The sequence below is a fragment of the Heterodontus francisci genome, chromosome X (genome assembly GCF_036365525.1).
Source record: "Heterodontus francisci isolate sHetFra1 chromosome X, sHetFra1.hap1, whole genome shotgun sequence".
In the NCBI taxonomy this organism is placed as follows: Eukaryota; Metazoa; Chordata; class Chondrichthyes; order Heterodontiformes; family Heterodontidae; genus Heterodontus; species Heterodontus francisci.
Window position 1 is genome coordinate 6,065,360 of NC_090421.1, and position 20,363 is coordinate 6,085,722.

At 40.8% G+C, this 20,363-nt stretch overlaps 2 protein-coding genes across 5 annotated transcripts in view; one reads left to right on the forward strand and one right to left on the reverse strand.

Moving 5' to 3' along the window:
• The window catches only part of ccdc65 (coiled-coil domain containing 65), a 41,454-nt gene that overhangs the window by 19,918 nt on the left and 1,173 nt on the right, over nucleotides 1-20,363 (forward strand). The window contains exons 7-10 of one of the 3 annotated variants that reach the window (XR_010971261.1): nucleotides 544-762; nucleotides 6,197-6,349; nucleotides 7,054-8,208; nucleotides 13,206-13,223. Coding sequence is in view for 1 of the 3 variants with exons in the window: in XM_068024749.1 (XP_067880850.1) it covers nucleotides 544-762; nucleotides 6,197-6,349; nucleotides 7,054-7,359 (678 nt within the window). In the remaining 2 variants the exon portion in view is untranslated. Of the gene's footprint in view, nucleotides 1-543; nucleotides 763-6,196; nucleotides 6,350-7,053; nucleotides 13,173-13,205; nucleotides 13,224-20,363 lie in introns of those variants that run through there. The other 2 variants (XR_010971260.1, XM_068024749.1) reach the window with 2 other exon arrangements.
• On the reverse strand, nucleotides 10,806-17,758 carry fkbp11 (FKBP prolyl isomerase 11). Of its 2 annotated transcripts, XM_068024755.1 has the most exons (6): nucleotides 17,479-17,758; nucleotides 17,278-17,340; nucleotides 16,070-16,157; nucleotides 15,752-15,785; nucleotides 12,438-12,508; nucleotides 10,806-11,044 (listed from the first exon to the last, which is right to left on the reverse strand). In XM_068024755.1, the coding sequence occupies exons 1-6, from the start codon at nucleotides 17,566-17,568 to the stop codon at nucleotides 10,827-10,829; spliced, it is 564 nt and encodes a 187-aa protein (XP_067880856.1). In that variant the 5' UTR covers nucleotides 17,569-17,758; the 3' UTR covers nucleotides 10,806-10,826. The 2 variants fall into 2 exon arrangements, with proteins under 2 accessions (XP_067880856.1, XP_067880857.1); XM_068024756.1 differs by lacking the exons at nucleotides 16,070-16,157; nucleotides 17,479-17,758.

Sequence of the window (20,363 nt, forward strand, 5' to 3'; positions counted from 1 at the left end):
CTTCATGAATACTAGCTCCTCTGAACCTTCCTCTGTTGTGCCTTGTGAGCTCCAAATATGCCATTTGACACATTGTTCCACAATAAATCCTCACTGTTGAATTCTAAGGGTGGATTTTATGAATGAGCACTGCCAGCAGAGAGCTTTAACATATTGGGAAATTCATTTTAATGAATGGAAAATTGTGAAGAAAATTCCTGCAATTTCATGCTGTGTGCTCCTAGTGGGAAAACTTTGGAGTATGATTGTAGAAAATCACTCCACTAGACTCATCAGCTTTTTACTCCAAATCATTGTTTACCAGGACCTTAAAACTATGTAGCTCTCTCCATCTGTCTGTGTACTATCTACAGCTTTCAAAACCCAAGCTTGGTGTCACCTAATCACTCCTTCCTGATTTACTTTATTTTCGGCCCTACACTGTTCAATCTTGGTATTGCCTGCACTGTAGCCCTTAGATCTCAGTTTAAAAGAAAAAGTCAGAATAAAGTTTAATCCTTACACTGGTGACTCGAAGTTTAACTACTTTTTTTTTACTAATAGGATACAATAGCAGCACTGAAGATCAAGATGGCAGCTAATGCACGGAAGTGTGAGGCACAGAATAAAAAATTACGAGATGAAAAGGAAACAATTAAGCAACACTTCCTGATGCAGAAAAGCCAGATGAATTATCTCCGAGCACGTGAGCGTGAGCGTCTCATCAAACTAACACTCGAAAGTAATGCTGCAATCAAAACACTGAAGAACATTTGTGATAAGGTAAAGTCACAGGTCCCTGATGTTAGAGAAACTTTCAAGTCTGTTTGTGAAGAAGACATTGAGACTAGGATGCTTTGGTAGATACTTATTATTGCTTGCCACAGAGCTTACTTCTCCACTCCTAACAACACCCAGCCAGTGCTGGCTGGCTCTTCTTTTTGTGTACATCTGAGTACAATTAACTAATCAACACCCAAAACCTGTTCACCCTATTACCTTCAACGACTAGGTATTTAATATTCATTAACAGAACTAATTAGACCCTAACAGATTCCCTTCTTTTCTTTAAATTAAATACATATATATATTTTTCTTTATTTTACATTATTATACCATCGACCTTCAACAGCACCAGCCATTAACACTGTATATTCCCCCCCTTTTTTTTCAAACAAATAAAAACTTGTATAAAGAATTACAAAGCGATCTTAACATAAAAAAAATTCCAAGTTTTCCTAACTCATCATAACACAAGACAGCCCCCTTCGAGGACATCCAACAATTTCTTTGAATAAGATCCTCTCTTCGTAAAACAATCCAAAAACTGATGACTTGTGTTGACCCATTTTATTTTGGAAATTTATTTTCTTTCCAACATTTCTTTTATACTCGTGAGATCAATCCTCAGCCTCTTTTCCGTGACACTTTTTGTCAAATGGACATTGTCCCAGAGAAAATGGTTATCTATATCGCATTCAAAGGAAAAATTTTCTCTGATTGCCCCTTATATGAGTTCCTTTAAAATACTTGATAAATACAAACCCATATCTATCGCTTCTATCAGTGCAAGTGTCTCAGCAGCTAAGGTGCTTTTAACTATCCTCTTTATTTTCTTCGATTCTCAGGCTAATGGACAACATTTATCATTTCTTCTCACCAAAAATATAATGAACCCTGCTGCACTCGAATAACCATCGGGAAGATTAGCATATGAGGCGTCACTAAAAATGACTAATTTCATTTCTTGGTCACCCAAGGCTGGATACTTGAGTATACATTTGTCAAAACTCAATCTCTTCAATGTCTTATTTGCTTTCAGCACTTAGCCAACAGTAGCATGTTTCAGCATGGTGCTCAATTCTAATACATCATAGCAAGCATCCGGCCTAGTTTGTGTACACAACCAGTTTAATTGCTTGATTCAGCTCCTTAACTGGTCTGCTTCTTCCTTGGTTGCAGAGTCTTTTTGTGAGGATCTGGCCCAATTTATTGGGATTCTATTAATATTCTTTAGGTAAGACTGTTGATTTAGAGTTACCCCCAATTTAGTCTGCCTAATATTCAACCCTAAATATTTAAAAGCTCCGGAAGCCCGACTTCCAATTTTAAATTCCTGTAGAATTTTATCTACCGCAAATTTCTCAAATGCCTCAAATCCTCCCCACAGAAAATCGTCTAAGTGCATGAAGAAAATGCCTGCTAGTTTTGCCTGATAGTACCAATAAAACATTTCCAGATCCGCTTTTAGCTGAATACAGCCAACTTTTAGTAGGATGGACCTAACTGAAAAATACCACATCCTGGATGCATTGTTTAGTCCATAAACACACTTGTCTAGCTTCCATAATTTCCCTTATATATCTCCAGCTTCTTTTGGTGGCTTTAAAAATACTTCGCTTTGAAATTTCTCCCCTTGCAAAAATGCTGCTTTGATACCAATGGACTTACATTCCCATGAGGGTGTCACTAAAAGGGCTAGGAAAATCCTCAAACTTGCTTTTCCTGCTGTTGGGGAGTCTACTCTAACTTCTTGGTCGCCTAGTCATTTCTCAAATCCCCGAGCTCCAGGCATGCCTTAGCTTTATACATACCATCGGGAAGTACTATCTTTGTACAGATCCATCTATGGGACAATGCTGGTTTTCCTCTATCTGGCACCTCTGTGTATACACCAAACTCTCTTCAATTGTCAGGCTCTTTTCGTTTCGCATCCTTTACCAATTCACCATCTAACTTGTTAGTTGCCACTAGAGCTTCTCTATCGTAAGGGCTCCTACATCTTGTGGCGCTCCTCGCCTGCTCTCTGTCCTTGCTCTTGTGAAACCATGTCCCCTACTAGATTTCCTATCCCTTTCTGGACTGCTACTACTGGACCTGTCTCTCCTACGACCAGACTTCCTCTCAAGTTCCTGACCTTTTCCTTGTACTATGACCATCTTCAGGTCCGCTGTCTGAACTTGCACCATGTTTTCTAGCCTTCCACATTTTTACTTCCTTCTGCCAATCTATAGGTCTGATATCCTGTCCCTTGTCTTGCACATTCAGCCAATGTTGGTATTTCCCTGTGGCCTTTCCTGCCCTTCCTATAATGGTGGCTTCCCTCCATTCACTAGTTCCTTCTGGCATATACATCACTCTAGTCCCAGCTTTCAGTAGTTGACCTTTGCGATAAATGGCCTTATCTTAATCTTCACTATCAGTTGGTTCACTCTCAGTTAGCCTATTATCTGCCACAATCTATTGCTTGCAAAGGTCTGACATACGTGCATGCAAAGTAAATGGTGCATTATGTATCCATCATTTATTCAGATTCTGTCAGTGTTTCATCAGTGCCAATAAGCCGTGAGGAATGTACTCTAATGGTTTGGTTGCCATGTTGCAAAATTACAGTTTTTGCCATCAGTGCCTATAACTTTTCTTGGGCCTCTCCATTCTTTCTGCCCTTCTCTTTTGTAATACACACTGTCCCCTGTATTAAAATTATTTTCTGATGGCCTGATCCGATACCTCAAAGCTCTCCTGATTTTTTCTGAAACCTCCGCCTTAATAAATGCTCTTCTCCCTGCATGCATGGCATTCAAATGTTCCGCTAAAATTGAACTAATTGTAGTCCCCTCTAAAGCCGGGGGATGATCCCACATTACCGAAGGCATTTTTGGATTCCTGCCATAAACTAATTGATAGGGGCTGTAGACCCCAACTATTTGAAGCGTGTTTTTCACATGTACTACCCACGCCAGAGCAGTCATCAATTTACAATTTGGCTGGTCACCTAAAATTGTTCGGAGCATTTCGTCAATCACGGCATGATTTCTCCCACAAATCCCATTACTAAAAGGACTATCTGCTGCCGTGTGCATTGCTACAATATTCAAATTTTTACACATACTCCTGAACTCATCATTGGCAAATTCTCCTCCATTGTCAGCTAGAAACCTAGCTGGTGCTCCCAGTCCTGTTCCTATCCACCTTTCCATTATCTTGTCCACTATTACTTTTTTTCTTTACTATAAATTACCATTGACAGACTGAATCTAATCGCCATGTCTATAAAGTGTAGAAGAAAAATGTTTTTGAATTAATCCCATATCTTCAAGTCCGTCGCTATGGTTTCATTAAAGTCCCTTGCTAATGGGAGACTCATTCTGGGTCTTCCTGTGTATTTTACAGATATCACATTTTTCACTGATATCCTCAATAAGTTTAGTGTAGTCATCACCTATTACCCCTGCATCTTTTAACAGAATCTTCAATGACAAGATGGATGTGCCCATGTAGTTTTGAAATAATTTGTCTTTTGTCCTTTAAATACCTACCCCCGGATGCCATTAATACTTCTTTAACAAGCTGCTTAGAGGTGGTAGGTCTCACTAAAGGGATACAATAATTTCCTGACTGTAAACCGCAAAGCTACAGATTTCCCAAAGACAAATGCTTTATCATGTTCCGTATCCAATGAGCCTTTTTCATAGACTTAACAGCAAAGCATTGGATACTATATCCAGACTAATAAAATGGTTTACCCTTGCTATTTTACATGGAATTACCACTCTTTTTAGTGATTTCAATGTGTTGTCATCCCTAAACCTGAAACAGATAGAACTGTCATATTCTTCGACCTTACTTCGGTCTTCCTTACTTACACCTGACCAATCCACTCCACATACCTCCAATACCCACTGTCTAGTGCTGCGCAATTGAACGAATCTGTGACTAGGACACTCATTACTGGACTGAAGCTTCTTGTGACCAGTACAATTCCTTCTGATTGATCAGTAGTGTCATCCCGCCTTCCGAACCTTCCACGTCATATGTCATCTCAAAAACCCTGTTGTTCCTTTTTGGACAATACAACACACAGCGATACTTTGAGTCACATCGGAAACACCTGTTGACCACCCCTTGGTTATTCCTGGGGTTCATCCTTCTGCCATAATTACCCAATTCCTGCCATCTGTTATAGCTGCCAAAAGGCTCCCTATCCTCATTCGTTTTGTTTGGATTCTCCTTTCATATGGACGCCTGGGCACCATACTTGAATGGCCTCGAAATGCTGCTGGCATTGTATCCTCCACTTTAGGTGTCACCGCTAAAGAGCGGCTGGAAAGGAATGTTTTCCCAAAAATCTTTTCAGGACGTCAGACATCTGATCAAAAAGCCTATCTCTTTCTTTGAATCTAACTCTTGTTAATAGCAAGAGTCTATCCATGTTCGATATGCTAGCACAATCCAACAATTTGAAGGCAAGTACTGATGTAGGAATTTCCAAGTCGAATCCCTGCAACCTTGCATATAGTCGGTTAAACTCCATAATATATTCTTCTATGGAAAAACCATCCATTTTTATAAATTTATCAAAGTCCGACCAAGCCTCATAGGCACTCAATAAGTAATTCTTAACATAAATTTTATCCATACATTTTAAGAGATTGACCAAACCTTCCTCATCGTCCAAATGATGAGCCTCTAGCTCCAAGAACACTTTGCTCCTGATCTTGCTTTGGTGAGAAGTGAAAGTGCAAGGGCTAGTCCTTGCTTCCTTTTTGGTAAAGAAGTAACCCATGTCCATCAGAACAGAATGTGATGAAAGGTCACTGACCTGAAACGTTAACTCTGTTTCTCTCCCCACAGATGCTGCCAGACCTGCTGAGTATTTCCAGCACTTTCTGTTTTTACTACACGATGTCCTTGTGGATTCTGCACAACTTCAGCATACCACACATATTCAAATCATGTAAAGAACTCAGATAGTAATTTAAAAGCAAAATACTGCGGATGCTGGAAATCTGAAACAAAAACAAGAAATGCTGGATTCACTCAGCAGGTCTGGCAGCATCAGATAGTAATTTAATGTGTTCATGGGTTCTGTTTTATCAACATGCCAATCTTCTCGAGATGGAACAGTCTCTGTTTAAGAGATGTTGCTCCATTGCCTGAGGCTATGTTGAATGTTCCATTGGCAGATTACCACCCACGGTTACCAGCGACCATTCTATCACCTTGTTTGTTGTACCTTGTTTCCACTCTGTTTAATTGGACCATTTTGTTTGATATTTGTACAGAAGTGGATCATGGTCCGACCTCAGAACTGTTAAAATTAAATGACCATTGTTGCTCATCTCAGTGGGTTCTTACAAATGTAATTCTTTTGGAGTCAATCTTGAATAATTGTCGTTCTTCACGTAGTGAATGCTAACTCCTTTGATGTGTCCAGGGCGAACACATTCTGAAAATGGCAGAGATGTGCAGGAAACTGGAAACAGAAGAAGAGAAAATTCTTCCATTCTATGCCTCCTCTCTGACCCCGGAAGAAGAGAATAAAGTTCAGCACCTGATGATCAAGAGGCCATGTGAAGAGCTTGCTGAGGTGAGTGGTGGACAAGCTCTATCTCAAGAACAGGGTTTGCTTAAGTTGGAATTTATTGGCAAGCTGAATTGACTAAGGCAAGATGCAGATGAAGTTTGAATCATTGGGTGGTATTTATGTCGGGTAGGAATGAATGGAGTAAGTATGGGATTTGGGTGAGGATAGGATAAAGTTTAGATCTGGTAGATGTGAGAGGAGTTTCCCTTTGAAGAATATGAGTTGGTTTTGTGGAACATGGACCAGATTTGGCTCACCCGAGTGCATGCTGCACTTAATTTGTGCAACCTCACTATGTTTCAGGATACTATGATGTCCAACTGGATAGCCGACTAAATTATTACATAATGCAATCACCATATTTGCAATCATAATGCAATCACTCCAGGCGCTGCTTCACAAACCACTGACCACCTCCAGGCGCGTATCCATTGTCTCTCGAGATAAGGAGGCCCAAAAGAAAAAGAAAAAAAGAAATCACCATATTGTAATGAAATGAAGGGTTAAAATTGAGTTATGGTTTACCTTAATTAGTAGTGTTCCTGCCTGAAACCATAGCTGAAATGGATCCTAATTGGAATTTGGACACAAAAAGCTGGGATTTTGCTTATATGGGAGTTGCTTTCCCAAATCTGATGCAAGTGATCGTTCTTCCTAGGTTCTATAGTATAGTAAATTTACACTTTTTGTCTTATTTTTTCTTTAAGGTGATGATGGACTATGTGGCTCTGGAACAATTCTGGAAGCGCTATAATAAGGTTCTCTTAGACCAGGTGGTTTTGCAACAAGAGAAATATACCTTACTGCAGGAGAACAGGCATCTCCGGCAACTCCTGAAACAGTACTTAGATGGAATCTCTGTCAATGAGGAAATCCTGTCGAACCTGAACCCTCTCATTGTCATCAACAACAAAACTAATGTGAAAATGAATGTACCTGTGATAGAATCTGCAGCCCCAAAGCCAGTTTACAATGTGATTGAGGCTGCACATATCGTTGATCATACAGTCTAACAATCACTTCAGTGGTCTAAATGTCCGTCTTTTACTTTACTGACCAGTGACTAAACTATGTGACCATTTGACAATTCCTTAGCTAGTTATTAAGTTAAATATCTACTCAGCTGGTCATTTAATTCAATAAACAATGTATAAATCCAAAACTACACCAACTAGTTGTCAAATTTTCTGTATAAATATACATACAGATATTGAAACAAAGCAAATTTATTCAGCAATATGTGTTAATGTGTCAAAAAATTATCCACAAAATTATCTTTCTTATCCTTGCAATTTAACAAAGCTACTTAATGTCCAACTCAGTAGCTGAATGTTTGCAAATTATTTATCCAATCTGTTGCTAATGGTAAATATGAGGATATGGTGTTTTATCATAATTGGGGGCTTTATGCAACATAAGCCATATCACCGAGATTTATGATGACCGAATTACAATGTATTAACAGCACAGAAAACAGGCCCAACAGGTCCATGCTGGTGTTGATGCTCCAGATGAGCCTTCACCCACCCCTCTTCTAATCCCATCAACATATCCTTCTATTCCTTTCTCCCTCGTGCTTATCCAGGTTCCCCTTAAATGCACCTGTGTTATTCGTCTCAACCACTCTCTGTGGTAGTGAGTTCCACATTCTCTGGGTAAAGAAATTTCTCCTGAATTCCCTATTGAATTTATTAGTGACTGTCTTATATTTCTAATCCTAGTTCTGGTCTAGCCTGCAAGTGGAAACATCTTCTCTACGTCTACCTTATCAAAGCCCTTTCATAATCTTTTCAACAGAGGTGCCCACCCTATTAAGTCAGCCAAAGGTCAGTGAGACACCATGGAGGAGACCAAGGACGAAGGTAAGCAATGCAAATAATTTTTTTACTGGGGCAATGTATGATTCCTGCAGCAACAGCAGTCAGTCCTTCTGCCTTTGCGACCTTCATGTCCAGCTGTATCTGGACTAGCTGTCTTAAAAATCACCTCTTTTGCCTGCAGCAAAACCTGTACATCTAAGTGATGTACTTACCTGTATCTGGGTGATATAGACATACAACTTTAACTTCTGTAACCTTTCTCTCTCTGTCAGAGTACTTTTTGATTCTACACAGACAGCATGCAATGTATACTAAATAAAAAACTCCTACTTCATCTACTGCAAAAACTACTAAAAGAACTCCAGCAAGAACCGAGAACAAACCTGAACATTAGTGTCAAAAATCCTATATTAGTATATTAATTTCTAAAGAAACCTCCCCAATTTAGTGGACCAGTCTGAGTGACACTTGTTAAAATGTTGGTATCCTGATGTCCTCCAAGCACCGGCACCTAGATGTACCAGACCACTCATTTACTCACTAGTTTCTTAGGTCTTTCCTAACAAAGTAGTCACGCGCAGGTCCAGACAAGGCAGGGTATCTTTATGTCCACCTGAAAGAGCTGTCTCTGGGCCTATGGTCTTGATGGCTTGTTTTCCATTCCTGGTAAGGAATGTTTTGTTTGCGTAGGTCTTGTTGGTTTAGCATTAGCTCTTCTGGTTTGTCACATTTAGTCTTGACTACGAATTCCATTTTCAAGAACCATTTCAGGAAGTTCTTTGGGGCATTTATTTCATTGCTCTTCAGAAGTACTTTACTGGCTGGGATGGCCTGAGGTTGTGAAAGGCACTATAATTGCAAGTCTTTCTATTAATTGTTCCTACAGGTCTCAGGTGAGACAGCATTGATACACTGTTAAAAAAGAAGCTGCTCTCACATTTGGGTGAAGCTAGCTCAGTGAAGTGCAGGCACAGAGTGCTTAAGGAGGGGCAGTTCCAGTGTTATTAGCCTTCTCTCTGACCAGAAGCTTGCAGGTCTGTATTCCTGCCCTGGTTGTTCCAGAGTTAAATTTAACTCTTGTTGGAATTTTCAGAAGTCTCTGTTGGGGAAAAGAATAATTCCATCTTCCTTGTGATGCCCACAAGCAGCAGGACTGTTTGTCCTTGGCCTGAGACCCTGTGATATTATAGTTTACTAATTTTGTTGATGGTTTCTGCATCTTGATGGCGATTGGTTGAAGTAACCATTGTTCAGGTGGTTAACCTTCAGTCCAACGTTTCCATATGGCAGATGTCACAGTTGAAATAATGCAAATACTTGAGATAAATCTATCCTGCACGACAGGATCCTATCATCCCTTCCCCCACCCCACCCATTGTGCTGTTCACACAGCTTGACACCAGTTTGCTGTTGTGGACTTACTGCTTTTTAGTGATTTTTGTCATCAAAGTGAAGACTGTTACTGTTGAGGAAATGAAATACCTTTCTAGTTTATATTTCAGCTTCAAGCACTCTCAGCCTGTTGTTATAGACACAAAATAAAGATCCTTTTCCCCAGCCACCTTGCTTAACTGTAATCTGAAAGAACACAACTCTGCCAGTGTGAATTTCCATTTCGCACACCAGCTGTCATGTGGCCTCTGCAAGTAGGACTCGCAATTCAGTGCTAATTAGTGCTGAATTATGAGCTGTTTTTATTCAGTATTCACACCCATTTGGAACTAGGTTGAGATTGCTCTAGGCTACATCTTTAATTCCTTGATTCAATTAAATGTTTTGACTTGAACACAGTGCCTGAGTTTAGAAATCTAAGCCTCGACAAATTTGTAGTAAATTCCTCTTCTCACTATATCAGTGAAGGCTTTAACCCATGTAAAAAGATGGGGATTTCCTCCATTGAATTAATGGAGATAAATTTGATATGAGCACATTAAGCATTTGTGTAATAACATCACACACTCCTTTTTAGACTCTTGCATATTATGTAAGCAGTACTGTGTATCAGTTGCAAGTTTTGAGAATTGGCTTTAATGCAGCAACACACTTCTGCATAAAGAGGTGCACCACTGCAGAGACTAAAAATTGTATTTAGGTGGTGCAGTGCTCATACACCACATTTCCCTAGCAATTTATCATCTTCAGCCCACAAGTTTAAATATATCTGAAAGCTCATCAATATGCATCTTGATACGTAGCAGTACCACCATAATTTTTAAAATTAATATCAAGAGGCTTTCTTATGCTTATATGAAAAGCATGCTTTAAAACAACATTCTTATATGATTGAGACGTGGGCAGGACCGGCATGTGAGGTGAGGAGTACACTTCAATAACGGCAGAAGTGTAATGGGGTACATGTTTTGCTTACAATTATGTTGGTTATCACGGCTACCTAATGCTAATATTGCTTCTCTTTCACCTTTGCCCTGCTGTCTGAACATGTAACAATCAATTAAAGCAACGCTGTGAGTCTGACCTAAAGCTGAACCTGTGAATAATTACTTGAAGGCAGCAATGATCAACTGTCTGTAACCAAGTGATTATTCACAGATGCCATTGCTAGAACCAGAGGATAATCCCATGATGCGAAAGAAATCAAACCAACTCTCCCCTATTTACAAAATAAGACCAAACAAGAATTTAACAGTTTTGTAGAAAATTTATTTATTTTTTGCTTTGTTCTTTTTATCATCTTTGAGTTTCCGTTTGGAGATTTTTGGCACATTTGCTTTTAAATAGAGGTAATAACCTATTAGACACAGAAGTCCAGGGACCAGCAACAGACAGACTATTGGGATCACATTGTCCATCAGTTTCTTCCAATATGTCGATTTCACTAAAGTCACCAACTCTGTCTCAAACAACAATACAGAGTCTCCTGAAATAAAGAAAGCAAAGTTTGAAACTCAATGTCCAGTCACATCTAGAATATTGCAGCACTTAAACCACATGTAATGATATAAATACCAGTGAAATACATGGCGTATAAAAGAGTAATTCCAACTTAATCTCAAAGAGCGAAGCTTGTGCAGTTTGTTCATTATTTTGACCACAGGTTGTTGTACTCATCTGGCCCTCACTGTCTCCTTTGACCTCAAGTGGAACTCCTACATCTCCATGGTCTCCAAGAAGTTTAGCTCTCTCGCTTGAGCTAAACACTACTTTCTCTGTCAACTATGTTTAACTGTGTAAAGCATAAGCCTATCCTGAACCTGGGAAGCTCTTCTGTACCCGTTTCAAATTCATGGACAGGACACCAGAAAAAGCTTGGGGATGGTCTTATGAAGAGAGATTGAGCAGTTTAGGCTTTTACTCTCTAGAGTTTAGAAGAATGAGAGGAGATCTAATTGAGGTATATAAGATGATTAAGGGGATTGACAAAGTAGACGTAGAGAGGATGTTTCCTCTGGTGGGGCAATCTAGAACGAGAAGTCATACTTCTAGGATAAGGGGTAGCAGATTTAAAACCGAGATGAGGAGAAATTACTTCTCTGAAAGGGTCGTGAGTCTGTGGGATTCACTACCCCAGAGTGCGGTGGATGCCGGGACATTGAGTAAATTTAAGGAGGAGATAGACAGATTTTTAATTAGAAATGGGTTGAAGGATTATGGAGTACGGGCAGGAAAGTGGAGTTGAGTCCGAGATGAGATCAGCCATGATCATATTGCATGGTGGAGCAGGCTCGAGGGGCTGAATTGCCTACTCCTGCTCCTAGTTCTTATGTTTCATAGGTGGTCTCAGTCTGACCTCCAGCATCTCTCTCTCAACTACTTCTGTACTATAATTCTGATTGCTCCTTAGAACATCCCTCTCTTGCTCCTGTTAAGTTCCAAATATGTCATCCTACACACTGTCCCTTCTCCCCATATCCTCACTGTGTTGAAAACAAAACTCTTCTCTCCTCTTTCCAGGAACACCTTACCTCCTTCAGCCTACACTTCCTCCTGCAGGGTGTGGGTTTTTAAAACCTAATCATTTCATCCCCTCATCTAATCTTTTAATCTCTTCAACTGTCAGCATAGTTCCTCAAATTAGTTTTTAAAAATCCCATTTTTCTTGAGTTAAAGATATATCAGACACAGTTATGAAAGACCTGAAATAACAGTAGCAGCGTTTATTCCATGGACAATAGTAATCTTTATATTAAAGGCTCTATAGCAATGCAAAATTGTTAAGATTGATGCAGATTCCAGAAGTACCATTAATGTAAAAAAATGTTATTTAGACCAAAATTTAAAATATAATGCTGAGATTGGAACCAGATATGTGCCTGGAATGGAGGGCGGGAAGCCTCGTTTCCCGTACGCGAGGTGCGATGGAATGGTTAATTTCCTCTTCTCTCTGTAAATAAATATACTTCTCGTCACTCTTTCTGTAAAAAGTGAATGACAGAAGGAAAAAAATTATCTGCTAATCATCCTATAGTTAATATATAGATTACTAATGGGTGACAGATTAATAGATTCTTACAACCAGTCAGAACGCAATGGCTCAGTTGGTAAAGTCAGCTTACTGTTAATCAATATCCAAAGGTCCCTGGTTTGTGTTGAAAGGGCCCCACCACCCTTGGGTTAGGAAGGGAAAAACCAGCCATGGTTCCTTTCCGTTACTGGTTACTCTTCCTGGAAAGTGCATGGGCCGGAAATGCTGGATGAGGATGGAGCTCAGCTCGAATACTTGTTGTTCACTGTCTAAGTTCATACAGAATAGGCACATGGATGAGATACTGGAGGGTGGCCAATGCCTGTGGAACTAAACTCCACCAAGGAGTCAACACCCTCAGGATAGGAAAGAAACTTCTTACTAATATAAATGAAATAAAATTATCACACTAGGATCCTATGGTTTGGGCAGGATATATCCTCATGCCAGCTGAATTTGTCATCAACTGGCTGACATTCCAGATGTTTAGAACATATGTATAATATATACTGTATGACAATTAAGCTCATGGAAGATCATTGTTGTGTAATCACTACACCAGCAGTATTGCAATTAAATTCTACATTTTTTTCACAATATACAACATGTATTACAGGAGAATATGTGTTCAGGATGGTTGGAGCAACAACACTTTGATGGCTGAGTTGCTGTCAGGTATCAGTATTATATCAATACCACAAAGCATCACATTCTGAAAATTATTCATTTCCACTTTTTAAAAATCTCCTACGGCATTGCTCATGGGTGAGTCAGAAAGTGTGTTGTTTTATAATTGGGGAGTTATCAATAAAACATAATAGGGAAAGTCTGAGAAAATATGACAGCTACAGAAATTGTGCACTTATACACATGACTTTCAACATACAGAAAGGGTTTGGGACACTTAATTCCATTTTAAGGAATTTACTTTTCCTAGCTAGCAGTGGTCACTGGTTCCCAAGATCAAATCATGTGATTTGAAAAGTAAAGTACTGATATCAGGATTCATTTAACTGCCTATAACAGTGTTGTATATTTCCCAACAATTTGTGCTCAAAACGATCATGTAAGAGGTAGCATTGTGGTAATGTCACTGAACTAGCAATCCCGAGGCCTAGGCTAATGCTTTGGGGACAAGGTTTGAATTCCAGCCCAGCAGATGGTGGAATTTGAATTCAATTAATAAATCTGGAATTAAAAGCTTGTCTAATGATGGCCATGAAACCATTGTCGATTGTTGTAAAAACCCATCTGGTTCACTAATGTCCTTTAGGGAAGGAAATCTGCTGTCCTTACCCGGTCTGGCCTACATGTGACTCCAGACCCACAGCAATGTGGTTGACTTTTAAATGCCCTCTGACATGGCCTAGCAAGCCACTCAGTTGTATCAAACTGCTATGAAGTGTAAGAAAAGGAATGAAACTGGCCAGACCACCTGGCATCGACCTAGGCACTGGAAACAATAATGGGTAAACCCAACCCTGTCGACCCTGCAAAGTCCTCCTTAATAACAACTGGGGGCTTGTACCAAAATTGGGAGAGCTGTCCCACAGTCTAATCAAGCAACAGCCTGACATTGTCTGTAAGGTATGATTTCGTGAGTATGACTCTGTCCCTGACACCACCATCACCATCCCTGGTTATGTCCTGTCCCACCGCCAGGACAGACCCAACAGAAGTGGCAGTACAGTGGTACACAGTCGGCAGGGAGTTACCTGGGAATCCTCAACATTGACTGCGGCCCCCTGGAGGTTTCATGGCGTCAGGTCAAACATGGGCAAGGAAACTCCTGCTGATTACCACCTATTGTCTCCCCCCCCCCCCCCCCCCTCGGCTGATGAATCAGTGCTTCTCCTGTCCACCATCTACAAGGCACAAGTCAGGAATACTGTCCACTTGCCCGGATGTGTGCAGCTCCAACAACACACAAGAAGCTCGACACCATCCACGACAAAGCTTGATTGGCACCCCATCCACCACCTTCAACATTAACTCCCTTCATTGCCGATGCACAATGGCAGCAGTATGTACCATTTACAAGATGCACTGCAGCAACTCACCAAGGCTCCTTAGACAGCACCTTCCAAAGCCACGACCTCTACCAACTAGAAGGACAAGGGCAGCAGATGCATGGGAACACCACCACCTGCAAGTTCCCCTCCAAGTCACACACCATCCTGACTTGGAACTATATCGCCGTTCCTTCACTGTCGCTGGGTCAAAATCCTGGAACTCCCTTCCTGACAATAGTGTATGTGTACTTACACCACATGGACTGCAGCGGTTCAAGAAGGCAATTAGAAATGGGCAAATAAATGCTAGCCAACTGTGCAACAGCCCCGACAAACAAATTTCTCTGCAGCACCTGTGGAAGAGCCTGTCACTCCAGAATTGGCCTTTATAGCCACTCCAGGCGCTGCTCCACAAACCACTGACCACCTCCAGGCGCGTATCCATTGTCTCTCGAGATAAGGAGGCCCAAAAGAAAGAAAGAACTTACACCACATGGACTGCAGCGGTTCAAGAAGGCAATTAGAAATGGGCAAATAAATGCTGGCTTAGCCAGCGACGTCCGCATCCCATGAAAGAATAAAAAACAAACAATCTGGAGGCATTACATCATCATAGTGTACGTTAGACATTCATCCACGTGACAAGACCTCTACTATACTCAGTATCAACTGCATTGAACAAACTGATAAAAGACACAAACTTGTATTTTTCAAAGACAAGAAAATAAATATTTTCCCGAGTCTGTGATAACTTAGCTGATCTCAACCAATACAGTAGGTGGTAGGGGGTCATTTCCCTCCCTCTCAAACCCAAGAACAATCAGCCAGGTTTCCTTCTCTTACTTTCTATCCAGAGACCTCTGCTGGTGAGTGAGCACGTAGGGAAGTTGGGCAAGGGCAGATTTGAGATTGTCTAATATCACCCACAGTAAAAGCTGAAGGTAAAACTATTCTCAGATACTATCCAGGATCTGATGTGAAGAGTGGGCACTCGAGTGAATGACTGGAGGGTTGGTGGTGCCAATGGGACCACAGCCCAGCAAAAAGACTTGAAAGGAGAGCAGGGGAGAAAAAAATCTTAACCAGACACAACATGTTAGTAACATCTTGGAACTTAAAACTGATTAACATTAAAAGCACATTGACTTACCCAACACACATGTCAAGGAGACCCTGTTCCAAACCTGGCAATAGAAATAAAGTCAGATTCAAATTCTTTTTAAGCACACTTGCACTAATAGTTTCAGAATTGGAACTGTATTAAAATACCTGTATCAAAATGTGGCTCTTGATCTCAATGAAGATTTTTGTGTATGATTTGAAGTCAAATATTATTACTTTAGCGAGAGTCAAAATTTATCGAATGAAAAGAGGGCATGTAATTGCTTCATTCTTGGCTCAATCTTTGTAACTGTAGGAAGTATTTAAGCATAGTTTCATTCCAGCAGCAGAATATGTCACATTTTACCTGGAATAACCTGTTTTTTGCCCAGTTCTACCACCAGAGGATCCCGGATTAAGGAATTATCAAACAAGGTCCCATCTTCCAGTTTACCCTGAGAAGCACAATAGGAGAAGTGCATCAACTCTCCAGTGTTTACATCCATAGCAACCCACACAGCTATATCCACCATACAATTAGTGACCTCTAGTATCCAACAGTATGCCTCATTCCGTTATCTCTCGCTGTCACTCTGGATAGCCTCCCAACATTTGAAATAACCCAACACACGATAATCGCCAACATCAGCAATAGCCCCAATTTAACTCTCAGTCAATGTTGTATTGAAGTGCAGTCACTATTGTAAAATAGTTCAACATGCTTTTGGCTTTCTTGATTACGACTCCGAACAGGTTAAACATTTTCAGCATGCAGTCCAAGTCTCCTAGGTCTCAAAACTTCAACCTTCGCTATTTCTATACAATTTACTGAGTACACGCCTCACTTATTTTTCCATCCTATATGCAGTGCTTTGCACGTGTCCATATTAAGTCGTTCTGCCCACATATTTTATCCAATTCTCTAATTTCTGAGCTGCCTTCTCTGGTTCGCTGCCCCTCCTAGTTGGCAGCAGTAAATATGGCCACTTTGCACTGAATTCCAGATATTTGGGTGCGGTAAAAGCAGGAACTTGGTGCAAAGAGTTTCAGAATCAAAAGGCAGAAAAATTAAACTCGCATTTTCTAAACGTTGATTTGCTTCCACTAAATGTGAATGAAATATTGCATTCGGTGCCAGATTTAGATGAATTCATTTGTTTGAGGTGTAAGGCTAACGTACAGTACAAACTGATCAATAATACGAGAGCTATGTGTGCGAGTTCGCTCACTGACGTGTCCATTTATCACTTCCTCTCGTTTTCTGATCACTGGGTTAAAAACGTTTCCTGCTCCGACATTCCCTGAAATTTGGCTGAGTGACAGTTAGTTTCCAAGTGGAAATGCACCTCCACTTAATACTTTCCTTGGAAATTGACGGGGAAAATATCTGCTGGGGAAGGAACATTATTGCTGACGTGTTATTGCAGCCAGAGCTCCCATCAGCCAATGGCCGCCACACATGCAACAATTCCCATTTTTCTTATTTCAAATACAAATATGAAAACACTTCGAATTTACAAGTTACACGAGCATTTGTTAAAAAAGGAAACTGCGGAGAATTGCGATGTGTCTTACAGTATAGTGGATGTGAACAGTGTCTCCAACTGTCGATAGCTCGGGACAACCCTCTGGTTTCAGCTGTTATTTTAAAAGGAAAACATAAGGAAATCAAAAGAAATACAGGCAGGTGTTGTGTTTCTTTATAGTTGTCAACTCAATGTTATAGTGAAAGTAAAAGCTTCCAGGAAAGACAGTTTTTAAAAGAAATCTGCTCACCAAGACTTCCACTTTAAGTTCTTCTTTTTCATCCTGGCTGATGATTCTGTTCAATGAAACAAGAATCAGAAAAAGCGCGGCTCTGCTCATTCTGACCAGCAGACCGAGTGAGTGAGTGAGTAGACAGTCAACCCCCTCCCCCACACACACACCTGGTTTACAACCTAATCCCTCCACAGTGGCGGGAGTCAAATTGTAGCCCTCCACTATCGTGGCGGTCTTTCCCTTCTGACCAACAAGCACCGCCCAGCTCCACTGGTAAATGTTCAGGGTGTTCGTATTTCTACAGCCGCTGGAGTGCTAGCCATGACTCAGTCGGTCAGAAAGTTGGGGGTTCAAGTCCCGCTTCTCAGACTTGAACATGTGGCTGGCACAAGTGTCGCCCCACCATAAAATATTAAAGTGAGCTGCATTAGAATTTAATCCAACGTCCTTAAAATAAATTCCAGTGCTTGAATAGCTTTGTTAACAATAGCATTGTGCTGACTGGGTTTTGGGAACCACTTAATAGTCACAACGCAATAATCTTTTTTCATCTTTGTTGGTGGATTTGAACTAATTTATTTCCTCTGCACCAGCATGCCAAAATAATATGTATTATATTGTAATGAGGATAAGGTTCAGGAGTTAGGGTTATTTAGAAAAAACGGACACGGAGCGGGTGAAGTATAATTTAAGTTTTTTGAAATGGTAAGGCAAGTTATTGTTACGTTGCGATTGTGATGGTCAAGGGCTACTGCAATTTAATGTTTCCTATCATCCACCCTATCCCAGACTTTCCCTTTTGTTCTTTTCCCACCCTCCTCCATTTGACTTACTTAAAACCAATTACATTTCTAACTTTTCTCAGTTCTGATGAAAGGGCATTGACCTGAAACGTTAGCATCTGTGGAGAGAGAAACAGAACTGTCAGACCTGCTGAGCCTTTCTTTGTTTTTATTTGCGAAAGTAATCTGTCCATTTGAAAGTTACAAGGATGCATTTCCATGCTATCTTCTGTTGCTTACTTCTATGCTATTCTGTAGCTTCTGGTGGGATCTGTGGAACACTTCTTGTTCCACTCCTACTCGGGTCCCCCTCCCTCAACTCTTATTCCAGTACATTGATAACTTGTATTGATGCAGTTTCCTGCTCTTGCCCTGAACTGGAAAACCATCAACTTTGCTTCCAATTTTCACCCTTCTCTCACCTTCACATGGTCCATCTCTGACTCTTCCCTTCCTCAACTTCTCTGTCTCCATTTCTGGGGATAGGCTATCAACAAATATTCTTTCTCAGCCCTCCGATGCCCACAGATATCTCGACAACACTTCCTCATGCCCTACTTCCCGTAAGGACTCCATTCCATTCTCCCAGTTTCTCAGTCTCTATCGCATCGGTTTGGACAATGCAGCGTTCCATACCAGTGCTTCTGCTATGTCTTTTTCCTCAACCAAGGGTTGCCCCCCACCATGGCCCTTGACTGTATCCAACTAATTTCCCACACTTCTCCTCTCACCCATTCCCCTCCCTCCCAGAACCAAGATAGGGTTCTCCCTTGTCCTCACCTTCCACCCCAGCAGCCTTCGTATTCAACAGATCATCCTCTGCCATTTTTGCCACCTCCAGCATTTTGCCACCACCAAACACATGTACCCTTCCTCTTTCAGCATTCCGAAGGGACCGTTGCGAGATCCTGGTCCACTCCTCTATCAGCCCCAACACCCCGTCCCCTACCCATGCAAGCACGGCCTTTTTACCTTGTCCAAGACCCCAAACACTCCTTCCAGGTGAAGCAGCAATTTAACATGTACTTTTTTCAATGTTCACAATGCTGTCTGCTGTACTTTGATTGGACGACTGCTTTGTGAAACACCTCCATTCAGTCCACAAGCGTGAGCTCGAGCTTCCGGTGGCCTATCATTTTAATTCTCCACCTTGCTGTCACATTGACATCTGTCTCCTCGGCCTACTGCAGTGTTCTAATGAAGCTCAACGCAAACTCGAGAAACAGCATCTCCTCTTTGGATTAGGCTCTTTACAGCCTTTTGGACCCACTACCTTCAACAATTTCAGACCGTAATCTCTGCTCCTATTTTGATTCTTTTTCTTTCTACGCTTCAGCCTTAATCTTGTTTTTCTCTTTTTTTCCCTCTTATTTTTGCTTTCGAACAGCAGTTGTTCATTATTCTGCCATTTACACCTCCTCCAGACACATCTTTTGTTTCTTTACTTGTCCCATCACCACTCCCTTTGGCCTTGCACCATGAAACCGTTCGTCATTTAATCTCTCATGCCTTCCACCCTAGCACCGACCTTCCCTTTTGTTCTGTTTCCACCCTCCCCAATTTGACCTACTTAAAATCTCTAACTTTTCCCACATCTGATGAAAGGTCATTGACCGGAAATGTTCACATTGTTTATGCTGCCAGACCTGCTGCATATTCCCAGCATTTTCTGTTTTTATGTCAGATTGCCAGCATTCACAGTATTTTGCTTTTGTATTAGAGATCACTTTCACAGTCACCAAAGCTGGAAGGTTACTTTACTTTCATTTTTAGTCATTTTTAGTTATTTTTTCTTCCTTTTTTTTGCATTCCTTTTTACATTTTTTACAATCTTTTTTTGCATTTATTTCATTTCATCTTAGTTTGTTCAGTTTGCTTACCCACTGTTTTTTTCAGGTTGTTTTTCTTCAGGTTTGCACTTGCTGATGTTCAATATTCAGTATATTCACACCTAATCTGTACTAATGCTTTGTCTTTCAACACACCATTAACATATTGTTTGCCTTTGCTCCGTGACCTTTTGGTCAGCTATGTGGCCTGGTCCAATCTGCACCTTCTCCTTTGTTATCTCTTGCCCCACCCCCACCTCATTTGTTTATAATCTGTGACTTTTCTAAT

What these genes read in the sequence shown, in the direction of transcription:
- fkbp11 (XM_068024755.1), bottom strand. Translation starts at nt 17,568, where the DNA reads ATGAGCAGAGCCGCGCTTTTTCTGATTCTTGTTTCATTGAACAGAATC. An exon ending in CTGTTCACATCCACTATACT is followed by an intron (nt 16,158 to 17,277) that starts GTAAGACACATC and finishes TGTGCTTCTCAG; the next exon opens with GGTAAACTGGAAGATGGGAC. An exon ending in CTCCTTGACATGTGTGTTGG is followed by an intron (nt 12,509 to 15,751) that starts GTAAGTCAATGT and finishes ATTTATTTACAG; the next exon opens with AGAGAAGAGGAAATTAACCA.